The sequence below is a fragment of the Leopardus geoffroyi genome, chromosome E2 (assembly GCF_018350155.1).
Source record: "Leopardus geoffroyi isolate Oge1 chromosome E2, O.geoffroyi_Oge1_pat1.0, whole genome shotgun sequence".
Lineage (NCBI taxonomy): Eukaryota > Metazoa > Chordata > Mammalia > Carnivora > Felidae > Leopardus > Leopardus geoffroyi.
Window position 1 is genome coordinate 13,537,760 of NC_059335.1, and position 24,665 is coordinate 13,562,424.

A 24,665-nucleotide genomic window follows, 5' to 3' on the forward strand; every position below is an offset into this window, starting at 1 on the left:
TGTAAAGCCACTTAAAAAATTAACATAAAAATTTTAATTACCAAATAAAAAAGGAAAAATGAGGGCTGGGGATGAGGAGGCAGACACCAGAGTTGAGCAGGTTGGGAACCTTCTAACTCAGGTTCTCTCTGTGTCCGTTGAAGTTCCCCCTTATATTTAAGAAATCCTTTGCCTTTTCTGAAGATATTCAGCTGAATTAGCGCCCTCAAGGTGAAGCACGTGGCCTGCAGCAGCACAAAAGAGAGGAGTCTCCCACTGTATTAAGAGATGGTTAAGGCTAAGAGAACATTTTCTTTTAAATATGAAGTTTATTGTCAAATTGGTTTCCATACAACACCCAGTGCTCCTCCCAACAGGTGCCCTCCTCAGTGCTCATCACCCTCCCTCCCCCCTCCCTCTCACCCCCCCATCAACCCTCAGTTTATTCTCAGTTTTTATTATTTTTTTATTTTTTTAATTTTTGTATATGAAATTTATTGTCAAATTGGTTTCCATACAACACCAAGTGTTCATCCCAACAGGTGCCCTCCTCAATGCCCATCACCCAGCGTCCCCTCCCTCCCACCCCCCCCCCCATCAACCCTCAGTTTGTTCTCAGTTTTTAAGAGTCTCTTATGCTTTGGCTCTCTTCCTCTCTAACCTCTTTTTTTTTTTTTTCTTCCCCTCCCCTAAGAGAACATTTTTCAAAGCGAACAGAAAATGCCTCTTGATGACTTTCCTTCCACTCACAACCCCAGGATAGGGCATCGAGGGCCCCCCACCCCTCAGAGCAGGTGAGAACTTCAAATCACAGGAAATGGTTCCAGAGCAACTGATCTTGGAAAATCACCCATCCTTACCCCAGAGAGCCAGATGGTGCTCTTGGGACTGCCATCATTCTGGATTCAAACTACCTTAGGGAATCACATTAAGACACTGGATTTCTTCTCCGTTTTTGACCCTCACGCAGCCCTGGGCTGTGGGACCCACACTGGGCTCAGTAGCCCTGGGCTTGTTAAACTGACCTTCCCTTTATCCAGGAGTCTTTGCAGCTTGGATCCACAAAGCCCCAGCATCCCTGCCTGCTGGTGGGCTGAGACACCTGCCAGGTACACTTGGGCAGGGATGCAGGGATGTGATGAATCTGAAGTCCCAGAGGAAGGACCCTGGCTCAGGAGAGACCATGGAGGGGACAGGGTGTGAGGGGAACAACCACCTAGTGGGAACATCTCTCCTGGGGCTCACCTGGGGATGGGCAGCCTGCATTGTTCTGGCTCTTTTGCCTCATCATCAAAAGGAAGCATTTAAACATCAGCCTCTCATGGGGCACCTGGGTGGCTCAGTCAGTTAAGCGTCTGACTTCGGCTCAGGTCATGATCTTGGGGTTTGTGAGTTCGAGCCCCATGTCAGACTCTGTGCTGTCAGCTCGGAGCCTGGAGCCTGCTTCAGATTCTGTGTCTCCTTCTCTCTCTGCCCCTCCCCACTTGTGCTCTGTCTCTCTCTGTCTCTCAAAAATAAATAAATGTAAAAAAAAAGATGGAAGGGCCAGATCCTGATGGTGTTTTCAGTCTCTTGGAGCAACTGCTCCAATATTGTCTGCTCTTTGACGTGTGGCTATAACAGGAGGGTGCTACATCATCTTGAGTGTGAAAAGTCTTTACAGCTTCTCTAATTTGAGCACGATTGGCTTCTTACACAGTTTCTCAATCTGAGTGGTTTCATCTCAAACCAACTTGTGGTGGAAAAAGTATGTCCTAAGAGGGCAGTGGGTTAATGTTTGAAATTAATTATTTAATGGTAAAGCAGCTAAGAATATAAAGTAGAGACAGGGCCATCTCTCCAATAAGTGGTGTTAGGAAAACTGGACGGCCACATCCAGAAGAATGAAACTAGACCACTAGCTACACCATAGACAAACATTCACTCAAATCAGATTACAATCTTGAATGTAAGACCTCAAACTACAAAACCAGTAGAAAAAAAAACACAGGCAGGGGCACCTGGGTGGCTCAGTCGGTTGAGTGTCCAGCTCTTGTTTTCATCTGAGTCATGATCCCGCAGTTTTGTAGGTTCCCTCCCTGGGTGGAGCTCTGTGCTGGCAGCATGGAGCCTGCTGAGGATTCTCTCTCTCCCCACTCTCTGCCCCTTCCCCACTTGCACTATCTCTGTCTCTCTCAAATAAATAAATAAACTTAAAAAAAAGAAGAAGAAAAAAACAACGGCAGTAAGCTCCTTGACGTCAGACTTAGTGATAAGTTTTTGGACTTCACACCAAAAGCATCAACAGTTAGAGGATAAATAAACAAGTGTGGGGGGTGCAGAGTGGCTCAGTTGGGTAAGCATCCAACTCTTGATTTCGGCTCAGGTCGTGATCTCACAGTTCATGGGATCGAGCCCCTCATCAAGCTCTGCACTGATGGTGCAGAGCCTGCTTGGGATTCTCTCCTCCCTCTCTCTCTGCTCCTCCCTCATTCTCTCTCTCTCTCTTTCAAAATAAAAATATATAAACATTAAAAAAAGAAAAAATAAGCAAGTTCAACGGCAACAAACTAAAAACTTCTGCACAGCACGGGCACCTGGGTGGCTCAGTCAGCAAAGTGTCCAACTCTTGATCACAGCTCAGGTCAGGTCTTGATCTCTGGGTCATGAGTTCAAGCCTCTGTTGGGCTCTGGATGTGAAACCTACTTCAAGAACATTAAAATAAATAAATAAAAAGTTTCTGCAAAAAAAAGAAACAGTCAACAAAATGAAAAGGCGACCTACCAAATGGGAGAAAATATTTGCAACTCATATGTCTCATAAGCAATTAACCCCCCAAATGATCTTATTCATATGGGCAGAGCAGCTGAATAGGCATTTTCTCAAAGGAGACATACAGCTAGCCAACAGGTACATTAAAAGGTGCTCAACATCATTAGTCATCAGGAAACCAAACCAAAACCCCAATAAAATCACCCCACAGTTAGAGTGGCCAGTATCTAAAGACAAGAGAGAGCAAGTGATATGGAGAATGTGGAGGAAAAGAAGGCCTTGTGCAGTGTTGGTCAGAATGTGCACTGGTGCAGCCACTGTAGAAAACAATATGGAGAGTCCTCCAAAAATTAGAAATAGAACTACCTTCCGATGTAACAATTCCACTTCTGGGTGTATCTCCAAAAGAAATGAAATCACTATTTCAAAACAATATCAGAGCCCCCATGTTGATTGCAGCCTTATTCACAACAGCCAAGACAGGGAAACAACCCAAAAGCCCATCAAGTGTTAAATGCATAAAGAAAAGGTGGGACCTTATACAATGAAATATTATTCAGCCATAAATAAGAAGGAACTCTTGCCATCTGCCACAACATGGAAGGACCTTGAGGGCACTGTGCTGAGTGGCAGCAGTCAGTCACAGAAAGACAGATACTGTACTATCTCGCTTATATGTGGAATCTTGAAGAGAACAGTTTATAGCTACCTTGCCTGAGAGGCAGGGGTGGTGGGGAGGAGGAAAGGTGATAACAAGATAAAATCCTCCAGATAAGTAGGTCCTGCAGACATAATGTACAGCATGGTGACTATAGTTAACAATACCATCTTACACATTTGAAAGTTACTAAGAGAAAAGTTTGTAACTATGTGAGGTGGTGCAGGTTTGCTCCACTTCTTGAGGAGATCATTTCACAATATGTACATGTATCACATCAGGATGTTGTGCACCTGGACTAAGACGATATTGACTGTCAACTATACTCAATAAACCTGGAAGAAAAGATATAAAAAAGCAGTATTTCTGTCTTCTAGGTCATCTAACAGAAAACAAAATAAGGTGAAGGAGAAGGAGTGAGAGTATCACGAGGGGATCTTTCTTGTTGTATAAGATGCTCAGTGAAATCTACCATGGTGAGGTGACATCTGAGTGAGACCTGAAGAGAGGGAGGAAGCAGTAATGTAAATCTCTGCACGAAGATTATTCCAAGAAACACCTATGCCCGGGGGCAGGAGCTGGCTTGAATGTGGAGGAAGGGTCAGGAAACCACTGTGGCTGGAACACACGGGTGAGTACGATGGCTTGGGAAGGAAGGGCAGGAACAGGGTGGATGGGGCAGGGCCACTCAAAGAGTCATCTGCAAGGAGCTCAGGAGCTTGGGCCACACAGTAGATGGGCCACATCACTAAGTGCCCTATTTCTTTCAGCTGACATTTTCTTCATTGCAAGACTTTCTCAACCAAAGTGTTGAGCTGATTGACTTTCTGGTGGAAACTCTTGTCTTCTAGCAGGCCATCCTCACTCTAGGTATCATCAATGTAGGGCCTGTGGGCTGTGGGAGGACTTTGGGTTTTGGTGTGATTGAGATGTGAACAGCAGGAGGGCTTAGAACAGAAGAAGAATGACCTGGGGTTTTGAAGGAAATCATCCCTGAGAAACAGAGATCCTAAGTGGGGAGATTGGTGTACAGGACGGTGTACCCAAGGAGACAACGGGAAGACCAGTCAGGAGACTGTCACAATACCCTTACTTAGGAATGATGGTGGTTTGGATTCTATTTATATTTTGTGGACAGATCTCAGGTTTGGTGATGGAATGGAGGCATCAAGGATAATGCCAATTTCCTGAACTGAGCACCTGAGGGATGCTCTTGACCTTGACTGAGAAGAGGAAGACCCGGGGAGGGTCAGGCTGGGAGGTGGGAGGAATGAAGGTCTTGGGTCTCCATTGTGGAGATGCCCCAGTGAGGCCTAGGAGAGATGCCCAGATTGACTTATCTCATTCTCCTCCAATCACCTTGGAAAGCCCATCAAAGCCTGACAAGCTACAAACATCAATTCCCGGACTGACTGACAGCAGAGCCATATGTGTGTGATGTGGAAAAGCAGAGTGGGTTGTGAGATGCACATTGTGCCTCCAGGCACTCAGGCCAACGGAGCCAGTGGTTCCCAATCTTGTTGCTACCGAGAGGCTGTAGAGGTGCTGTGGCCTGAGGCCAATAAAGAGTCTCGATTTTCCAGTTTTTCTCTCCAGGAAGTAGCAACAGCTTCCCTAGCAATCTCCATCTCTAATCCCAACATGGAGATCTTTCTGGAAGCTACAACTTGAGCCTGCCTCCAAATATATAAGTAAAGTATTAAATAAGTAATACTTCTCTAAAAAAGGATGGCAGGCATTGACAGACTGGTGATGATACTGGGTCATGAATCAAACAAGGATTATGAGTTGGTTATTTTATTTTATTTTATTTTATTTTATTTTATTAATGTTTATTTATTTTTGAGACAGAGAGAGACAGAGCATGAATGGGGGAGGGTCAGAGAGAGAGGGAGACACAGAATCGGAAGCAGGCTCCAGGCTCTGAGCTGTCAGCACAGAGCCCGACGCGGGGCTCAAACTCACGGACCGTGAGACCATGACCCGAGCCGAATTTGGACGCTCAACCGACTGAGCCACCCAGGCGCCCCATGAGTTTTTAATTCCATCCCCCTAACTCAAAAAACAGTGAGAGATAAAGAAAAAGGTCAGTCCCCATCATATGTCATATGGACAAAGACCTAAGAAGTTTGGGCTTCTTGGACGAATCTTAATCAGGTGTGTAAGGCTTGGCCAGAACAGAGATATCATTTTGATGTGGATGGCCTACAACCCCAGGGACATCTGAATTTGTTACACAATCCCACTGCAGCTCGAACAAGGCAATTTTTATTCTAGTCCTGATATTCACACTGTGAGCACAACAGTTCTGGCTCCCTGCCATCAGATGTTCTTTCTTGTATTGCTGACCATGCTAGACATTGCCCTGATAAGCCCTGTGTTGCTGTGTGTTCTGTCTCAAGGTGACCCCAGAAAAGACCTGACTTCTCTGTGAACAGCACCAGCTCCCCTGGATGGAACCCTAGTCATCTCTGCTCAACATACTCTGAGGCTACTTAGTGATTTTTCACTTCCCTCTTAGAAAATGGGAACTCAAGTACTTTCTTCCCCATCACCATGACACACACACTTTTCCCTTCCCCGTCTCTGCAATACTATCCTAAGACCAATGTTTAGCATAGACCTTATTATATCTATTTAATGCTGTTCGTATTTGAGTCAGACAGTTGTGATCACCCTGCTTCCCACCTTGGATTGTGAAATTGTAAATGTGTGTTCTGGTGTGCTTGGGTGGCTTGGTCCGTTGAGCATCCGATTCTTTTTTCATGTCTTCCCACTAAACTGGAAGCTCTTTATTTATTTTTTTTTTCAACGTTTATTTATTTTTTTTTTGGGACAGAGAGAGACAGAGCATGAACGGGGGAGGGGCAGAGGGAGAGGGAGACACAGAATCGGAAACAGGCTCCAGGCTCTGAGCCATCAGCCCAGAGCCCGACGCGGGGCTCAAACTCACGGACCGCGAGATCGTGACCTGGCTGAAGTCGGACGCTTAACCGACTGCGCCACCCAGGCGCCCCGAGCATCCGATTCTTGACTTCAGCTCTGGTCATGATCCTAAGAATGTGGGATCGAGCCCCAAGTCTGAGAGAGTCTCTCTCTCCCTTTGCCCCTCTCTCCCACTTACACTCTCTCTAAAATAAAATTTAAAAACAATTTTTTTTTAAATGTGTATCTCTAAAGTACCTTCAGGCTGGAAAACATTCCGCTGAGAGCTACAGAGACTGGGGCGGGGGTGGGGGTGGGGGGTGGGGGGGAGACATTTAGAGACATACAAGTACACAGAGTAGAAAAAAGCAAAATGTTGGTGGGCCTTCCCATCTCCCCAGGTTACCTTGGGGTGCTGCCGCCCTCTAGTGGCTAGAGTACATATTGCAGCCCCTGGTGCCTCAACCTGTCTTTTTACAAGAGCCCATCAATCCATGGTCACTCCTTGGGCAACCAGCTACATAAATGGCAGGACGCAACGTAAAGTGAAAATGCAGGACTCCTTGTTCAAAACTCATTAGTAATCTCAGGATGCCAAAAGCATAGTTTTAGAGACAGTTCAGGCCCTTCTAAGTGTGTGATTGCACAGATTGCTAACCTGTGAAGCCAGCCCTGCCTCACAGGGCAAATGGCTGTGCTCATCCTCCATATGAATTCCACATCAACTATAGCTATAAAAAAAGGCTACAGAAATGGTGAGACCTGAATGTCTTACTCCCCCATGGGAGAATTTTCTTTCTTTTGAAAATGTCACCTGGCATTTTGCTCTGGCCCAATCAATGACCAAACTGGAGATGATTCCAGCATCAAAAGAATCAATGAAACACATTGACTATATAAAAATCTGTAATTACCCTCAAAAAAGAGGCTGTACACAGCAATTCCTTACTCAACACATCTCCAAAGGCAAGGGAATTAAAAGCAAAAATGAACTCAAGAACCTCAAGACCTCAAGAAAAAAAGCTTCTGCACTGCAAAGGAAACAATCAACGAAACTGAAAGGCAACTGATGGAATGGGAAAAGATATTTGCAAACGACATATCAGACAAAGGGCTAGTATCCAATATCTATAAAGAACTTACCAAACTCAACACCTGAAAAACAAATAATCCAGTGAAGAAATGGGCAGAAGACATGAATAGACACTTTTCCAAAGAAGACATCCAGATGGCCAACAGACACATGAAAAGATGATCAACATCACTCATCATCAGAGAAGTACAAATCAAAGCCACACCGAGATACCACCTCACACTGGTCAGAGTGGCTAAAATAACAAATCAGGAAACAACAGATGCTGGTGAGGATGTGGAGAAACGGGAAACCTCTTGCACTGTTGGTGGGAATGCAAACTGGTGCAGCTGTTTTGGAAAACAGTGTGGAGGTTCCTCAAAAAATTAAAAATAGATCTACCCTATGACCCAGCAATAGCAATACTAGGAATTTACCCAAGGGACACAGGAGTGCTGATGCATAGGGGCACGTGTACCCCAATGTTTATAGCAGCACTTTCAACAATAGCCAAATTATGGGAAGAGCCTACATGTCCATCAACTGATGAATGGATAAAGAAGATGTGGTTTATATATACAATGGAATACTACTTGGCAATGAGAAAGAATGAAATCGTGCCATTTGCAGCAATGTGGATGAAACTGGAAGGTATTATGCTGAGTGAAATAAGTCAGAGAAGGACAGATCTCATATGTTTTCATTCATATGTGGATCTTGAGACACTTAACATAAGACCATGGGGGAAGGGAAAGGGAAAAAATAGATACAAACAGAGAGGGAGGTAGGCAAACCACAAGAGACTCTTAAATACAGAGAACAAACTGAGGGTGGATGGGGGGGTGGGGGAGAAGGGAAAATGGGTGATGGGCATTGAGGAGGGCACTTGTTGGGATGAGCACTGGGTGTTGTATGTAAGCCAATTTGACAATAAATTATATTCATTTAAAAAAAAAAGGCTGGGGCGCCTGGGTGGCGCAGTCGGTTAAGCGTCCGACTTCAGCCAGGTCACGATCTCGCGGTCCGGGAGTTCGAGCCCCGCGTCGGGCTCTGGGCTGATGGCTCAGAGCCTGGAGCCTGTTTCCCATTCTGTGTCTCCCTCTCTCTCTGCCCCTCCCCCGTTCATGCTCTGTCTCTCTCTGTCCCAAAAATAAATAAACGTTGAAAAAAAAAAAAAAAGGCTGTAAAAACCATCCCCTAGCCGATCCCCACTGGAGGTGACAATAGGAGCTCCTCACTCTGAACCTGGGTCCTGTTCGTCCAGCAGATACCAGGGCCCAGGGGTGAGGGAAGCCCTTTTGCACAGAAGGTGCCTGTGTCTGAATCCAGGAGGGATGATAGAGTTAGTGACTGTCCTTGTGCACAATGGGCTCAAGCCAAGAACAGGATGGGGAATGCAGCGGCGGGGGCTTGGTGGGGGTGGGTGCTGGGGATGTGATAGCCGTAGGTATTAGGTGTCTCCTCAGGGCCCCACAGGATCTGAGGGATTAGGGAGCTAGTGCTGGGAAGACACATCTCCCTATTTCTATTGGGGGGGGGTGGTCTTCTTGCCTTGGAGGGGGACACTGCATTAGTTTGGCAGCTTGTGGCTGCCATAACCAATTACCACACACTTGGTAGCTTCAAACAAGAGGAAGTTTGTTCTGCAACAGTTCTGGGGGCCAGGAATCCAAAATCAAAGTATCAGCAGGACCACATTCCCCCCAGAGAGTCTAGGAGAGATTCCGTTTCTTTCCTCTTCCAGCTTTTGGTGGTCTGAGTCATCTGACTCGCACAGCCTGGACAGAGCTTTCGAGAGACCCCAGACTGTCCTCAGCCTCTCTCTAGAGTATCTCATGAGGGAGAGGAGCTCTGTTACTTTGTATGCTCTTGGGGTGTCTTTCTCCTTCCCCGGGTGCTGGGGTCTGACTTTCAGTGCCCTCCCCCCACCCCCACAGCAGATTTCCCCGCAGCCGCAGACTTGGCTAAGGTTGGCAAAGAAGGATCAGTTTGGGGATGGAGCCTGAACCCCTTAATCCTCCTGTACCTCCCCTCTCCCAGTCTTGCAGGACTCCCCTGGACAAAAAGCAGCAGGTTTTTCTAAGGAGGAAATCCCCACGGACAGGGACTCAGCACCTCTTCCGCCAACATATCACTTCTCTGGGAACATCCTCACTCCCAACTAGAAAGTGGTTTGATGAAGAATTACAAAAACGTGAGCATGTGTTTGTCTTCGCCAGGAGTAATGATCTTATGAGCATCCAAATGTCTCCCCTGAAGAGATGTCTCTACTTAGGCGGGAGCCCTCCCCCTGCTGACGTAGGCATCCTTTCTGCAAACGTAGACCTCAGGAATAGGGACATGTGCAAGGGGGACGCCACCCACAGATATCTGCCTCCTGCAGGTGGAGCTCTGAAACACCTAGAAACCCTCGTTGCCCATGTGCTCACACCCACATTCCATTTAACGACCATCTGAAATGGTGACATGTAGTAAAAAAAACGGGAGATTTGATCATGATTTTCAATTTTCTAGCCGTCATATTTAAAAATGTAAATAGGTGGGGCGCCTGCGTGGCTCAGTGGGTTGAGTGTCCGACTTCAGCTCAGGTCATGATCTCGCGGTTTGTGAGTTTGAGCCCCACGTCAGGCTCTGTGCTGACAGCTCAGACCCTGGAGCCTTCTTCGGATTCTGTGTCTCCTTCTCTCTCTGCCCCTCCCTCCCCCCCAAAATAGATAAACATTTAAAAAACTATGTAAAAATGTGAAGCGCCTTGGTGGTTCAGTCGGTTGAGCGTCTGACTCTTGATTTCAGCTCAGGTCATGATCTCTCAGCTTGTGAGTTCGAGTCCCGCATTGGGCTCTGTGCTGACCGTGCGCAGCCAGCTTGGGATTCTCATTCTCTCCCTCTCTCTCTCTGCCCCTCTCCCACTCACACTGTCTCTGTCTCTCTCAAAATAAATAAACTTGAAAAAATAAAAATGTAAAAAGGAGCACCTGGCTGGCTCATCAGTGGAGCATGTGACTCATGATCTCAGGGTTGGAGCCTCAAGCCCCACATTGGGTGTAGAGGCTACTGAAAAATAAAATCTTTTTAAAAAAAATAGGGGCACCTGGGTGGCTCAGTCGGTTGAGCATCCAACCAGGTCATGATCTTGCAGTCTGTGAGTTCGAGCCCCACATTGGGCTCTGTGCTGACAGCTCAGAGCCTGGAGCCCGCTTAGGATTCTGTGTCTCCCTCTCTCCGACCCTCCCCCCACCCTCTCTCAAAAATAAATAAAAACTAAAACAATATTTTTAAAAAATAATAAAAAAGGGGGTACCTGGGTGGCTCAGTCGGATAAGTGTCCAAACCTTGATTTCCACCCAGGTCATGATTTCACAGGCATGAGATGGAATCTGCAGCCAGTCTCCATGGTGGCTGTGGAGCCTGCATAAGATTCTTTCCCTCCTTCTGCCCCTCCCCTCCCCTCACACATGCTCTAAAGACATAAATAAATAAATAAATGTAAAACAGACAAGCACACGAAAAGATGCTCAAAATCATTAATCATTAGGGAAACACAAATCAAAACCATAATGAGATACCACCTCCCATCCATTAGGATGAACAGAAAAAGAAAATAAGCATTGGTGAGGATGGAAAGAAGTTGGAACCCTCGCACATGGCTGGTGGGGATGTCAAATGGTGCAGCTGCTGTGCAAAACAGTCTGCGGGTTCCTCAGAAAACTTGAACACGGAATTACCACAGGATCCAGCAATTCCATTTCTGGGTATATCCCCAAAAGAATCGACAGCAGGGACTTGAACAGATATCTGCACATCCTTGTTCACAGCAATGTTATTCACAGTTGACAAAGGGTGGAAACAATCCAAGAGCCCATTGACAGAAATATGGATAAACAAAATGTGGCGTGTTTCTACAATGGAATATTATTCAGCCACAAAAAGGAAGGAGATTCTGACAGCGGCGCGCCCGACTTCGGCTCAAGGTCATGATCTCACGGTTCATGAGTTCTAACCCCACATCGGGCTCTGTGCTAACAGCTCAGAACCTGGAGCCTGCTTTGGATTCTGTGTCTCCCTTTCTCTCTGCCCCTCCCCTGCTCGTGCTCTGACTCTCTCTTCTCTCTCCCTCAAAAATAAATAATCATTAAAAAAAAATTGGGGGGTGCCTGGGTGGCTCAGTCAGTTGAGCGTCCACCTTCGGCTCAGGTCATGATCCCGAGGTCTGTGAGTTCAAGCCCCACGTCAGGCTCTGTGCTGACAGCTCAGAGCCTGGAGCCTGCTTCGGATTCTGTGTCTCCCTCTCTCTCTGCCCCTCCCCGGCTCATGCTCTGTCTCTCTCTCTCTCTCTGTCAAAAATAAATAAACATTAAAAAAATTTTTTTAAATAAAAAATAATTTGGCTAAAATGGAAACTCATTATATACATTTTACCACATTAAAAAAATTTTCAAATACACAGGAGAAACTAATTTTAGTAATATGTTTATTTATCCCATTATGCAGAAAATAGCATCTCAACAAAATTTTTAGATTGTTGAAATGTCTTAACTATTCTTTTGATCATAGGAAGCCTTCGAAATTCGATCTGTAGTTCCGTGTCCCACGCACCTCACTTCAGACCAGCCATGTTTCACGTGCTCAACAGCCACTTGTGGGGGGGGGGGGGCGCCATACTGGGCAGCCTTGCCCACCTGCAAGCATCTCCATCCTGTTTGCAAAGACCCACGTCTCCCCTGCAACCCACCTGCAAATACACCTACAGTTTCTCTGCAAACCTCCCACCTCGCCTGCAAACACACCCCGGGGGTCCCAGGCCAGCCCCTCAATCTCCGTGCAGACATCTTCAGAGAATGTATTTGCTTAAGGAACAGGTGTTGATTCCAAAATGTGTCGGCAGGTTGAGTTGACCCGCAAATCCCCCCTCCTTTGCATAAATTTGCATCTCGTTCGTGTGTCAATCAGAAGCACCTGGCAGGGCCTCAGATCGTCATCTCAAAGTCCGGGAGTTGGTGGCCTGGGGCTGAGAAGGAGACCCCCAAGTGTCCCTCCTCCTGCTTCCCCTCGGGCTCTTCCTCGTCTTCCTCTTCCTCCACGAGGCTCTCCTCCTCTTCCAGGAAGGTGACCAGGTCCTCCCGCAGAGCCCCCATCTCCAGCCCCAGGCTGCACAGCTGGCCCAGCAGCTGGACGTCCACTTGGCGGAGGCGCCCCTGCCAGTGGGAAGGGGAAGTCATGGGCACCCCGCCCCGGAGGGCAGGGGGGTCAGCGTGCCCCCCCCCCCCAACCTGCTGGAGTCCTGGAGAAGATTCTTTGCTTGACCAAAGTTCAGCCAAGCTCCTAAACCCTCTCTGGGCCTATCTGTGCGTTTCCTCGTAAATCCAGTTTTACCAAGAATCTCCCGACTGATCACTCCCGCTATCTGATCTGGTTCCTCGCGCCCCATCCCTTGCCCAGCTCACGTCTCATCTCCCTGGCCTGTCTCCAGCAAGAATCCAGTTAGTGGATAGGTGGAGCCAGATGCCCCTCTTCCCCCTGATGCTTTCACTTAGATTTTCCATCCACTGACCCCCACTCGCTCCTTCGCTACAAATTCCCACTTGCCCCTACTGTGTTCAGAGCTGAGCCCTTCTCTCTCCCCCACTGAAGTGGTCCCTCCACCTATCACTTTACTGTCTTTAAGACAAGTCACAAGTAAGCTTTTCTTTAACAATCCAGGCCTGCAGCCCCTGGGCGGGGTCCTCCCTGTGTCCCGGATCCTGACTGCCAGCCTGCTTCTCCCAGGGTCTCTGGATCTCTGCCTCTGTCTCCCCCTGTCTTTGTCTCTATTTCATTATCCTTCACTGTCTCTCTGTGTGTCTCTGAATCTTTGTGCCTCCCTTATTGTGTGTCTTTCTTTTGTTACCTGAATTTGTTCTCTGTCCCCCCCTTGTCTGTCTCTATGTACTTCCATATCCCTTTCTGTCTGTCTCTATTTCTCTGCCCCTGCCTTTGCCTGTCTCCATCTCTCTGTCTCAGATTTAATTTGAGTCTCTGTCTCTGTTGCTCTCCATCTCTGCTTTCTATCTCTGTCTCTCTTTTTCTGAGTCTCTCTGTCTCAGTCTCTACTCCTGACTCTCACTCTTTGGGTCTTTCTTTGTCTCTGTCTCTCTCTCTCTCTCTCTCTCTCTCTCTCTGCTTGTTTCTCTATTCTTGTCTCTTAATTCCTTTTTTTTTTTTCTTGTCTATTAATTTCTGCCCTTCAATCTCTGGCCCCTTTGCAATTTTATTCATTCCCATTCACCCAGGAGTTCTCAGTCCCCACCCCCACCTGCCCCCATCTCTTGCCCTTCCAAACCCCTCACTCACCAGCTCCTCCAAGATCCACAGCAGACTCTCCCTGGCACCTGCAGTGTCTACTCCTGGGAACGAGAGGGTCTGGCCAGCTCTCCTCACTGGCGGGGGGTCCCTCAGGGCGCGGGGAAGTGGGCCCAGTCCTGGGGGCACCAGTCCCGCCTGCCTCAGTTGCCTCCACAGTTCCATAGTCTCTGAGTAGTGGCAGACAGGAGCAGAAAGTGACAAGGTCCAGAATGACCCAGTCCCCTGAGGAGCTGGTGGGGGAAGTGGGGGGGGGGAGGGAGCAAAGAGCGGAGGATGGGGGGAGCAGGTGCCTGGGACAGAATTCCAAAGTCCACTCTCTGGTAAGAATTGGCAGCCTCATGGGGGTTTTCTTCCTTCTAAAGTCTAACCTCAGCTCTGCTCACAAGGGCCCAGCCACAGCCCCTCTGGCGGACGCCAAAACCCCCACCCTTCTTGAGCCCTTCTCAGGCCTAACCCCTCGTGGGTGCTGTGGTCTGTGGATGCCTGGCCTCATCTGTCCCATCCCCTCCTGTGTCCCTCCCACTGCTCCTCCTCAGCCTCCACACTTCCTCTGCATTCTCCGGCTTGGACCTTGTCTTCCCCACTTGGGCCACCCCAGGGCTTTCCAGTTAGTGTGCCTGAGGGGCCAGGGGTGGCTTCCAGGCCACGATGCCTCAGCTGCGGTGCCACAGGGTCCAGGCTGCTGGCCCACAGCTGAGCAGTGGGCGCTGCTGACCCCTGACTTGCCCACAGAGTCCATCGCTGTCAGCGTGGGCCCTGCCATGGGAAAGACTGGGGTGTGGACCTCCCTCTGCTAGAGTCCCTCTCTCAGGCCCAGGGTTTGAACTCCACCTGCACACCCATGGCTCCCAGGTCTCAGACCCCAGTCTGACCTCCGTACTGAGCTCCAGACGCCTACTCAGCATCTCCACCTAGATGTCTCAGGCGTCTCAAGGTGAATATGGTCAACACAGCTCTCAACTGGGACCTACCCCGTTGTGTTAGTTTCCTGCTGCCGCTGTAACAAAGTACCACTTTGTAGCTTAAACCAACGCACAGTTAGTGTAGTTCTGCCGACCAGAAGTCTAAAATGGGTCCACAAGGCTGGGCTCCTTCTGGAGGCTCTAGGGGAGAATCCATTTCCAAGGCTTTCCCAGCTTCCAGAAGCCACCACATTCCTTGGCTTCTTTGAATCACTCTTGCATCCACCGTCACATCTCCTACTGACTGACCCTCTGCCTTCTAGCTAACAGGACCCTTGTCATTGCATTGGGCCCATCTTGATCATCCAGAATAATCGCCCTGTCTCAAGATTCTTAACTTAATCATGCCTTCCTTTTACCATATAAAACAACAGGTTCACAAGTTCCAGGGATCAGGGCATGAATTTTGGAGGGGTGCGTGTGGAGTGGGGGGCTCTCTTCAGCCCGCCGCACTTGCCCTTTCAAATCTATCACTTTCCCAGTCTCCCTGTCTCCATAATTGGCCTTCCCATCCTTTTAGTTTCCTGAGCTATTGTCTCAACCTTCAAAACAGACTCATCATCTGAGCACTTCTCACCATTTTCCATTGCCCCATCCCTGCTCCTGTCTCCATTCACCTCTTGCTTGGACTACTGCAGTAGCCTCTTGGCTGGCCCCCACTTCCACCCTTACTGCCTAAGGTCTGTTCTCTACCCGGCAGAAATAATCTTTTAAAAAAATGTAAATCAGGGGCACCTGTGTGGCTCAATCAGCGAAGCAGCTGACTTTGGCTCAGGTCACGATTTCGCGGTGCGGGAGTTCGAGCCCCGCATTGGGATCTCTGCTGACAGCCTGGAGCCTGCTTGGGATTCTGTCTCTCCCTCCCTCTTTCTGCCCCTCTCCTGGGCTCTCTCTCACTCTCTTTCTCAAAATAAATAAACAATTTTTTTTAATGTAAACCAGGAATTTCTTGGGCCTTATGCTGAGCCATGGTGCTGCTGGAGAGCAAGCACTTCCTGATGAAGCTGACCAGATTCTTCTAGAAGTGCTGTTTGTCATGCAGCGTGCTGATCACCCTAAAGAAGTATGATGGTCAGACTAAACCCATTCCAAGGAAAGTTCTGCGGAGGGCTGCGAGCCCTCAGACAGCAAGTGTCTGTTAAGAGCTACTGATGGCAAAGGTTAGCACTGTGGTGAGCTCCCGAAGAAGTGAACAAGTTTCAGATGGCTTACTCAAACCTACCGAGAGCTATCATGGATGGGCGGAAGGAGGACAAAAGAACAAGAGTAAGAAGAATGAAGCAGCACAGTGAAGGGCACCAGAGTTCAAACTACCCACCAAATTACTACACTTCGTTTACTACACTTCCACTTCCATTACTACACTTGCCGTTTTTTACATTTGGCCACAAAGCCAGGTTCCTGGTTCCCCTATAACAACTTTTCATGTGAGATTAGGGTCATTTTGGACTGCAGCACGTACAGGGTAGTTGTAAGAAGCCAAGTTTATTTTATCTTATTTTTAATTTTTTTAATGTTTATTTTTAATTTTTTTTAATATTTATTTTTGAGAGAGACAGACAGAGTGCGATTGGGGGTGGGGAAGGGGCAGAGAGAGAGAGAGACGCAGAATCCGAAGCAGGCTCCAGGCCCAGAGCTGTCAGCACAGTCTGAAGCGGGGCTCACACCCACGAACTGTGAGATCATGACCTGAGCATAAGTCTGACGCTCAAACGACTGAGCCACCCAGGCACCCTGTGAAGCCAAGTTTAGTTTAGAATTGGCTAGTTGGTCTGTGTTGCATGGTTGCATATCCCGGAATTATAATGTCTCTGTAGCTATGGGTGCAAAAAAAATGGATCATTAAACCTGTTATTTATTCGCAAAAAAAAAAAGTAAATCATATCATGACATGCCCCTGAGAATGGAATAGGGCACAGTCCACTTCCTGCCCGCCTCTCTGACCTAGTCTCCTACTTCTCTCTGATAGCTGGTTCCCACCCCTGGGCCTTTGCACTGGCTGTTACAGCTGCCTGGAACACCTTTCCCCTAGATCTTTGAATGGCTGTTTCCTTCTTATCCTTCATCTCCACTTAAAGACCACGTCTTCTGAGAGGACTTTTTACTCATGTCCTGACTCCCTAGTCACTGCCTATTATATTGCCTGTTGTTATTTGCCTCTTATCAAACGAGTTACCTAAAATTATCTTGCTTATTCTTTTGTTTCTTGTCAATCCTTTCTCAGCCATGGAATGTTGACTCCCTGAGATAAGGGCTTGGTCTTTCACCATAGTAACCCCAGTACCCAAAACAGTGTGGGCCACGTGCTAGATACTCAGTAAACACCTAAATAATTCTATCCACAAGACTTCATACTCAATCTTCACACTGAGAGATGGAGTTGAACTCCAAACTGAAATTGTAGACACATCACAGTACTTGTCTTGAGACCTCATCTCTCTTATCCTGAAGTCTAACCGCACCACCCACTAGACCTTTTCCTTCCCTGATCCTGGTGTAAAGAATGACTCAGTTTCCTAGTCAGTATGAAAACTGAAGGAAGAGAGCAGCTCACGGGGACTGTGAGTACAGTCGGAGGAAGGGTACTCTACCAGTCTACCAGGAAGGACTAACCGCTATCTCCCAGGAGAAGCCTGCAGAGTCTGATTGTAAGGACCACGGAAATGGCAGTAGGAGGAATCCCTAAACCGGAGTAAAAAGTGCGTGTGCCTTTAAGAGGAGAGTAGGAAAAATAGAGGGGGCGTCACCCTAGGAAAAGTAGTCTCAAGCACAATCAAGCGGGTGGACTAAGAAAAACCGGCCCCTTCCGGTTACGTAGCCTAGCAAGATGGCGGCGCCCAAGGCGGTAAGTGACCGGATCTCCATGAGCCCCCAGATTGAAGCCTGCTCTGCTGTCTCAGCCTTCAGGGTTTCTGTCAACACCCAGGAGGCAAGGAGCAAGAGACAGCAGAAGGCCTCTCCCACTAAAGCTCGCGATGGGATCGCAGACACGCAGCCTCTGGGGGTCGGGAAGGATCGGTGTGAGTCGCAGATAGCCGAGGCGCTTTAGGGAGGAAGCGGGGCGGGGACGGAAGCAGGGAGTGTGTTCCGAAAATGGCGCACCCAGCCAATCAGAGGGAGGGATCGATTGCGGGCTCAATGAGTCGGGCTGGCGAGTGCCTGGGAGTGGGACCTGCAAAGGAAGGGGGTTAGGGAGGGTTTGGAGAAGCCAGGGTTTGAGGGCCTACGGTAAGAGACAAAAGGATACAGTTGAGGAGAGCTCATGGGACAGTTCGGAATTTTTATGGAAAAGCAAAGGGATGATGGGAATTGAGGACAGGAAACAAAGGGTCAAATTTAGCAGTTCTGAGGGAGGGACCTAGGGGAAATTAAGGGAAGAACTTGCGATATTCCTGGAGGGAATTTAGGAAGACCTGAGTAAAATCAAGGAATGGATTTAGGGAAAAATAAAGTGAGAGGTTGGAAACCTGGGAATTTTGAGGAAAAATAAGGATTTGGGCAAATTGTTGAGAAAATTTGGTTGAAACGAAGGAGAAATTGGAGCAGGCTAAGAGAAGACTGGAGGAAGATTGAAGAGGAGGTAGATTAAGGGTGGTTTGGAGAAACCAAGAAAAATTAAGATTATATTTTGGGGAGGGGCGCCTGACTGGCTCAGTCAGTAGAGCGTGGGACTTTTGATCTTAGGGGTTGTGAGTTTGATCCCTGCATTAGGCGTAGAGATTGCTTACAAATAAAATCTTTAAAAATATATATATTTTTTGATCTTGGGGGTTGTGAGTTCGATCCCTGCATTGGGCGTAGAGATTACTTACAAATAAAATCTTTAAAATATATATATATTTTGAGGAGATAGAAGTGGGTTATTTAGGAAGACTCCAAGGAAAATGGGGTATAATTAAGGGGATATTTTGTGGGAAATTAAGAGCTCAGATAATACACAAACATAAGGGTTTGGGGAAAGATCGGTGGAGAATTGGGATGACCAAGAATGGCCAAATCAAAGAGAGAATTTAGGATTGAATTTGGGGGAAACATGGGGAAATCTGGGGGGGGGGGTCCCAAAAGCAGAATTTGGAAGTTCTGAAAGGAGCAATTTGTGAGCCAGGAAGCAGTGTGGGGGTGACAATTCATGGACCAAGAACAGGGGTATCTGGCTCTGACTCTCACAGGACACTCCAGGCTCAGTGTCTCCTTTCCCATCCTCCCCAGTCCCTGCACCTGGTGGCCCCAGTATGGAATGGGGGTACCAGGAGCATCGGTGGCCTGAGCAGGGTGGTGGCCCCCGAGGGCAATCAGAAGAAGGGGAGGTCGCTGCTCCAGTTCCTGGCTGACCGCTTCTATGACGTGGAGGCTCTCAGGGACCACCTGCTCCGAAAGCGGGTGTCGAAGGTGCACCAGAAAAATCGGTGAGAACCCTTGGTCAAAAAGACCCTGCTGCTGGGCCTTACCAGGGAGAACTCAGATCCTGCCCTTGTGACTCCCAGACAGCCGTGTGGCTTCCATACCAGCCTTGCCCACTTGTATCTTCATCTCCAGCCACACCCTTCCCAAGGGTTCGAGCTCATATGGGTGACCTGCTGCCCACCATCTCTTGGAGGCACCTCAAGACATGGATGGCACCTCAGACTTAACATGGGGAACAGCAAGCCCTTGACTTGCCCCTAAGAAAGTCTGTTCACCCCCAAGCCTTCCCCATCCCAGGAAACAGCAGCACGGTTCCCAGTGTTTCAGGCCACATTCCAAGGAGTCCTCCCTGATCCTTCTTCTCTTGTCTTCCACCTCTAGCCCGCCAATAAAATACTAGATCATCGCAAATTTGACCCGTTGTTACTGGTCCTATTTTAGTCTGGTCTCAGCCCCTTCATTTTATGGTTAGGGTTAGTGCATTAATCTCCTAAACTGATCCCCCTTTGCCTCTTCCAGTCTATGGTCTATAAATCATCCAAAGGACTCTTAAGAAACTAAAATAGAGGGACGCCTGGGTGGCTCAGTCCGTTAAGCATCAGACTCTTGGTTTCAGCTCAGATCATGATCTCACAGTTCTGTAAGTTTGAGCCCTACATCGGGCTCTGCACAGTGTGGAGCCTGCTTGGGATTCTCTCTCTCTCTCTCTCTCTCTCTCTCTCTCTCTCTCTCCCTCTCCCTCTCCCTCTCCCTCTTTCTCAAAATAAACTTTAAAAAAAAATGGAGGGGCGCCTGGGTGGCGCAGTCGGTTAAGCATCCGACTTCAGCCAGGTCACGATCTCGCGGTCCGTGAGTTCGAGCCCCGCGTCGGGCTCTGGGCTGATGGCTCAGAGCCTGGAGCCTGTTTCCGATTCTGTGTCTCCCTCTCTCTCTGCCCCTCCCCCGTTCATGCTCTGTCTCTCTCTGTCCCAAAAATAAAATAAATGTTGAAAAAAAAAATTATTAAAAAAAAAATAAATAAAAATAAATAAATAAATAAATAAAAAACGTTGAAAAAAAAATTAAAAAAAAAAAATGGAAAACACTCTTTTGCTTAAAAACCTCAAATGGTTTCCCCTTGCAACTAGAATGGAAGCCAGACTCCAAGGCCTAAAATCTGAGCCTTGAGACCCCTACCCCTACTCCCCTTATGCCCACCAGCATGGTGTCCATGTGGCTATTTTTTTCTGCCATCCTAATTTGAGCCTCTGAGCCTTTACACTAGCTGTTGTCCCGGCCTGGCAGGCTTTTGCCTTGACCTTCGACTTTCTTCCCACCACTCAAATCTCTACTCAAGCGTCACCTCCTGCATGAAGTATTTCTTAATAAAGTAGCGTTCTGCTTCCCCACCCCTGACCCAAGGCACTCCTAGTCAGTCCCTCTGTGTTGTTTTCATGTGGAACAGAGTCTCTCTGCAATTCGCCCTTAATCTCCTGGTTATCTGTTTCCTTCTGTATATTAGCTTCACAAGGGCAGGGGCCACTATCTGTTGGTGCCCAGCACTGAATAGATACCAGTAAATCCTTGCAGCCTGTGTCATCAGTCTGTCTGTCTGCATGTCCCAGACCTGCTGCTGCAGACTCTGGGCGGCACCGGGGCATGGTGGGGGAGGGGTGCGGGGGGACCTCCTGGGGCCACACCCTCAGCTACTGTTCTCTCCACAGACCCTTCAACCACATCAACCAGCGATACGGTCCCTACGTCGCGGGTGCCTATTTCATCCTGAAGCAGGGAGGCGCGGTCAGGTATGATGGCACGAGTGTCCGAAGTGGGCTGGGGGGAGGCCGTGGAGCACGGACCCTGAGGCTCTCCTGACTCCCCATGAGCTCCGGGCTCCAGCCCCTACTGGGTCTAGGGCTTGGGGCTGGTTCCTGAACTTGTTCCGCTCTGTCACCTGTAAAACGGGACAGCAGTTGTACCCAACCTATGAGGTTTGCTACAAAGATTCAAAGCCATTTTGCTACCAAAGCACTTGGAACAGGCCTGGCACAGCACACGTGCTCAGTAAATATCCATGTTTCTTTTCTTTCCTTGGCCCCTTCCTTTCTCCTCCTTCCCTTCCTCCTCCTGGTTTTTCTCCCTTTTCTCCTTCTTCTTTGAAAAAGGTCATTTATGCATCTACCCCTCATTTTGTTCCCATGAAAACTTTCAGGGCCTGATGTAGAGCGAGTGCACCAGATCCCGTGGGACCATATCGCCCGGGGCTGGGGAGCATCCTCTGGAGGCCTGGGGGGGGGGGGGTCCTGCTGACACCCCTCCCCCCCTTCCAGGTTTCAGGGCAGGGAGTGGATCCGGCCAAATCAGCGTGGCCACTTCTCTCTGGACTTCTTGAAGTTGCAGGCGGTGCCCGTAGAGGCCGTCGATGCCAGCGGCTGTGCCATCAACTACCAAGGCCTGGACAGCCTCTGTGAGTGCGGTGGAGACGGGCAGGGCCGTGCGTTTTCCCTTTGGCGGTGGGTTCCAGAAAGGCCCTCAGTGCCGTCCCTCCCGCCCCCTTGCAGTGGCCCTGAAGGAGCTCCAGTCCCTGTGGCTGCAGCGCTGCCCCCACGTGGATGACTGGTGTCTCAGCCGCCTCCACCCGCTGGCCAGCTCGCTGCAGGAGCTCTCGCTGGCCGGCTGTCCCCGAGTCTCTGAACGGGGCCTCGCCTGCCTCCACCACCTCTGGTGAGACCGCGGCTCAAGCCAGGGTGGGGGCTCCCACCCGACAGGTGCGGGAAAGCGGGGAGGGGGCCCGTCAGGCAGTCCCCGTGTCCCTGCCGCCACGACTAATCCGGAGCACGTGTGGGGTCGGCACAGATGAGCAGTCGCGGTGAATCTGTGGCAGAGGGAAAGGATGCCTGGTTTTTCTTCCTTTTGGTTTCAACGAAGACCCTGTGACATTTGCACTTTGTAAACAGTAGGAGCTAGAGTGTGCGTCCGGGATTAACGTGGTGGGTGTTGTGTACTTGAGCCGCTCTAACGTTTTCTGGACCCTGGAGGACTTTACTGTTAAGGAGCTGGGGGCTGAAGTGGGGGCTGGCATACCCCCTCCCCCACACAGAGGCCATCCTGACGCGGGCCTCCCCCTTGGTGCCTCCTCTCAGGAACCTCCGCAGACTGGACATCTCGGACCTCCCTGCCGTGTCCAGTCCGGGCCTCACTCGGATCCTGGTGGAAGAGATGCTTCCTAGTTGCGAGGTCCTGGGGGCCGACTGGGCCCAGGGCCTCAAGCTGGGGCCAGAGGAGCAGCCTCGGGACACAGTCGGCCCCACCCCTGCCTAGCCCTCGGCCAGCCACCGTCAGGCTGGATCTCAGCGGGACCCGGCAGAGTGTCCCATGGTTCCCCATACTTCTGGCTTCCGTCGGGTTCACTCGGTGTGGGGGTTGGGCTCTGGCTGGCTGCATCCTGGGGGAAAAGGTCACAGCTCCTGTCTCCTGTCAGGAGGCTCTGTCCACAGGCTTCTCTCCTGGGTTCCAACCAACAGTCGCCTCCTCCTGCCTCTTCAGGCCTGGGGGAGGGTTACCAGCCCCAGGAGCTGTGCTCCCCCCACGGTTTCCCCACACCTGCCCACTAGCACGTAAGAGACTCTGCTCTTGTGTCCAGAGACTCTCCAAGTATCTTTATTTGAGTGTGCTGCTGCTTCCTGCCCGGACCTGGCTGACACGGGGGCGCTGCTGGCACGCTAGGGGACGGGTCTTCGGGGTGTGACACCGCTCAGCTCACCGCAGGCTATGGCATCCCTGGCCTGCACTCACGAGATGCCGGGAGCACCCCAGGTCCCACAGTGTTGCCGCTTACCCACGTATTGGCTCCAAATTCAGCGTTCTCGTTTGCTCCGTGAAAACTGACCTGGGCCTTTGCTAAGTGGCACGAAGAGGTTTGTCAGTAGAGGGCGCCCTAGAGGTTCCAGGAGGAGAGGCTTTTGCTTCCTGGTTCCCGACGACGACGACGACGACGGCGGCGGTGTGCTCACTCTTTGGTGTGGCTCCCTGCCCTGAGTGCTCAGTGGTCAGCAGCTTCCCCTACCCACCCCCCTACCTCCCCCACCTCCGCCGGCAGCTTCAGAGCTGTGCCTCCACTGAGGCACCTCCCTGCAAATGACTCTCCACGGCACCCCACCTGGGGGACCTCCAGTAAATGCCGAGGCACCTTACCAGCGAGTCCGTTATTTCAGTTTGCCATTCAAGTCAATCATTCTTTACATTAAACTTCACCTGCTCAATTTACTATGTGGTGTTTCTCTCCTGACTGGATCCACGCTCATACAGCACTGGCATCTGGAGTGTTCCAGGAGACAGACTCACAAAAGCTGGGATTTGGGGTTGGTCCTGTCCTGCCTTTGGAGCTCAGGGCTGAGCTCTTGGGTGGTGGGAAGCGGGATGGAGAATTCCACGGCTGCGGTGGCACCACAGTCAAGCTCTCGCCTGGGGCTGTGATGAGGTGCCAGCTGAAGCACGTGTCCCGGGAGCCCCCGGGGCTGCTGCACCTGACCCATGTGACGGTAGTGACAATTCTAAACATAGGTGCTGGACACATTCTTTGGCATGCCCTTCAGTGCTCACAATGACAGGCTCAAGTCTGTTTGCTTAGCTCAGGCTAGGGTCTGAGAACTGGGGAGCTTCTGTGACTGCCCCCCCTCAAAGTTCTCCCAGCAGGTGGCCAGAACTGAAAACACAACCTAGAAGTCTGTGGGTTGTCGAGTTATGACGGTTGGATTCCCAGCCTTGACAAGTTTCTTATGTGCAAGCGTGGGTGCTGACTGGTACGCGAGGGACCCAAAATCTGGAATGGGGTCGTCTGGTTGGAATCAGAGGAGACAGACGATCTCACGCTCCCAAGTCACTAGAGCTTCCCTTCCCAATGTCCGAGGAGCCCAGCAGCCTTCCCGCGCTTAACAACCCTGTGCTCACCTCACCCAAGCAGAGGCCTTGAAAGCAGGCATCTACGCCCCTGCAGACTCCTCACAAGCACCCCTGCTATCACCAGACCCACAAATACCAAGGGTCAAATCTCTGCCCTCCAGAGTGCAGACGTCCGCCGGGACCCAGGGCGTGCAGCTTTCTACACTAGAAGAATTGCAAGATTTGCAAACATATAGTCAGAAACCGCGGGACACCGGGGTCTAAGGGTGTTAGACCAGTGACGGTGGATATCACACAGATGGGCCAAGTTCACGGGTCCGTGGGCACTTACTGGAAGTGATGAGTTAGCTAGTACAGCTGGGTGGTTCTAAGGGCTCTCTCCGGTCGGCTGACTGGAACTTGGACTCCAGTGTGGCCTGCAGTTAGGAGAGAAGCCAGAGAGGCCCTGACGTAATCTGGAGGGGGGGACCCAGCGCTGAGGGAGGTTGGTGTTGGACCGGGCTGCTCATGGTTGACCCGCAACCTCCCCCCAGAACTGTGTTCCACAGGAAGGCAGCTCTTCACTCTCCACGACGGACTTTCGATGGACTTTCCCTGTTCCAGTTCCATAACAACCAACGCTGTACCCTGAGATTTCCAATCACCCCCCAGGAGGAGCAGCGTCAGCCCTGATGGCAGGACCTCTCACCC

At 49.8% G+C, this 24,665-nt stretch overlaps 2 protein-coding genes and 1 long non-coding RNA gene across 5 annotated transcripts in view; 2 read left to right on the forward strand and 1 right to left on the reverse strand.

Annotated features, from left to right (window-relative positions):
• Window positions 1-11,840: 11,840 nt before the first annotated feature.
• ERICH4 (glutamate rich 4) lies at window positions 11,841-13,953 on the reverse strand. Its single transcript, XM_045442259.1, has 2 exons — window positions 13,717-13,953; window positions 11,841-12,581 (listed from the first exon to the last, which is right to left on the reverse strand). Exons 1-2 carry the CDS (start codon window positions 13,888-13,890, stop codon window positions 12,354-12,356), a joined length of 402 nt encoding a protein of 133 aa, XP_045298215.1. The 5' UTR covers window positions 13,891-13,953; the 3' UTR covers window positions 11,841-12,353.
• A 1,662-nt stretch (window positions 13,954-15,615) lies between these two features.
• The window catches only part of LOC123578907, a 28,398-nt gene continuing 19,348 nt past the window's right edge, over window positions 15,616-24,665 (forward strand). Inside the window, exon 1 of the long non-coding RNA XR_006702559.1 lies at window positions 15,616-15,956. This is a non-coding gene — a long non-coding RNA (uncharacterized LOC123578907). The remainder of the gene's footprint in view (window positions 15,957-24,665) is intronic.
• Window positions 17,433-23,335, forward strand: DMAC2 (distal membrane arm assembly component 2). Of its 3 annotated transcripts, none has more exons than XM_045442247.1 (6): window positions 17,433-17,535; window positions 18,900-19,096; window positions 20,798-20,878; window positions 21,404-21,540; window positions 21,635-21,797; window positions 22,217-23,335. In XM_045442247.1, exons 1-6 carry the CDS (start codon window positions 17,518-17,520, stop codon window positions 22,392-22,394), a joined length of 774 nt encoding a protein of 257 aa, XP_045298203.1. In that variant the 5' UTR covers window positions 17,433-17,517; the 3' UTR covers window positions 22,395-23,335. The 3 variants fall into 3 exon arrangements, with proteins under 3 accessions (XP_045298203.1, XP_045298202.1, XP_045298201.1); XM_045442246.1 differs by lacking the exon at window positions 17,433-17,535 and adding an exon at window positions 17,538-17,710; XM_045442245.1 differs by lacking the exon at window positions 17,433-17,535 and adding an exon at window positions 17,542-17,708 and having other exon boundaries at window positions 18,860-19,096.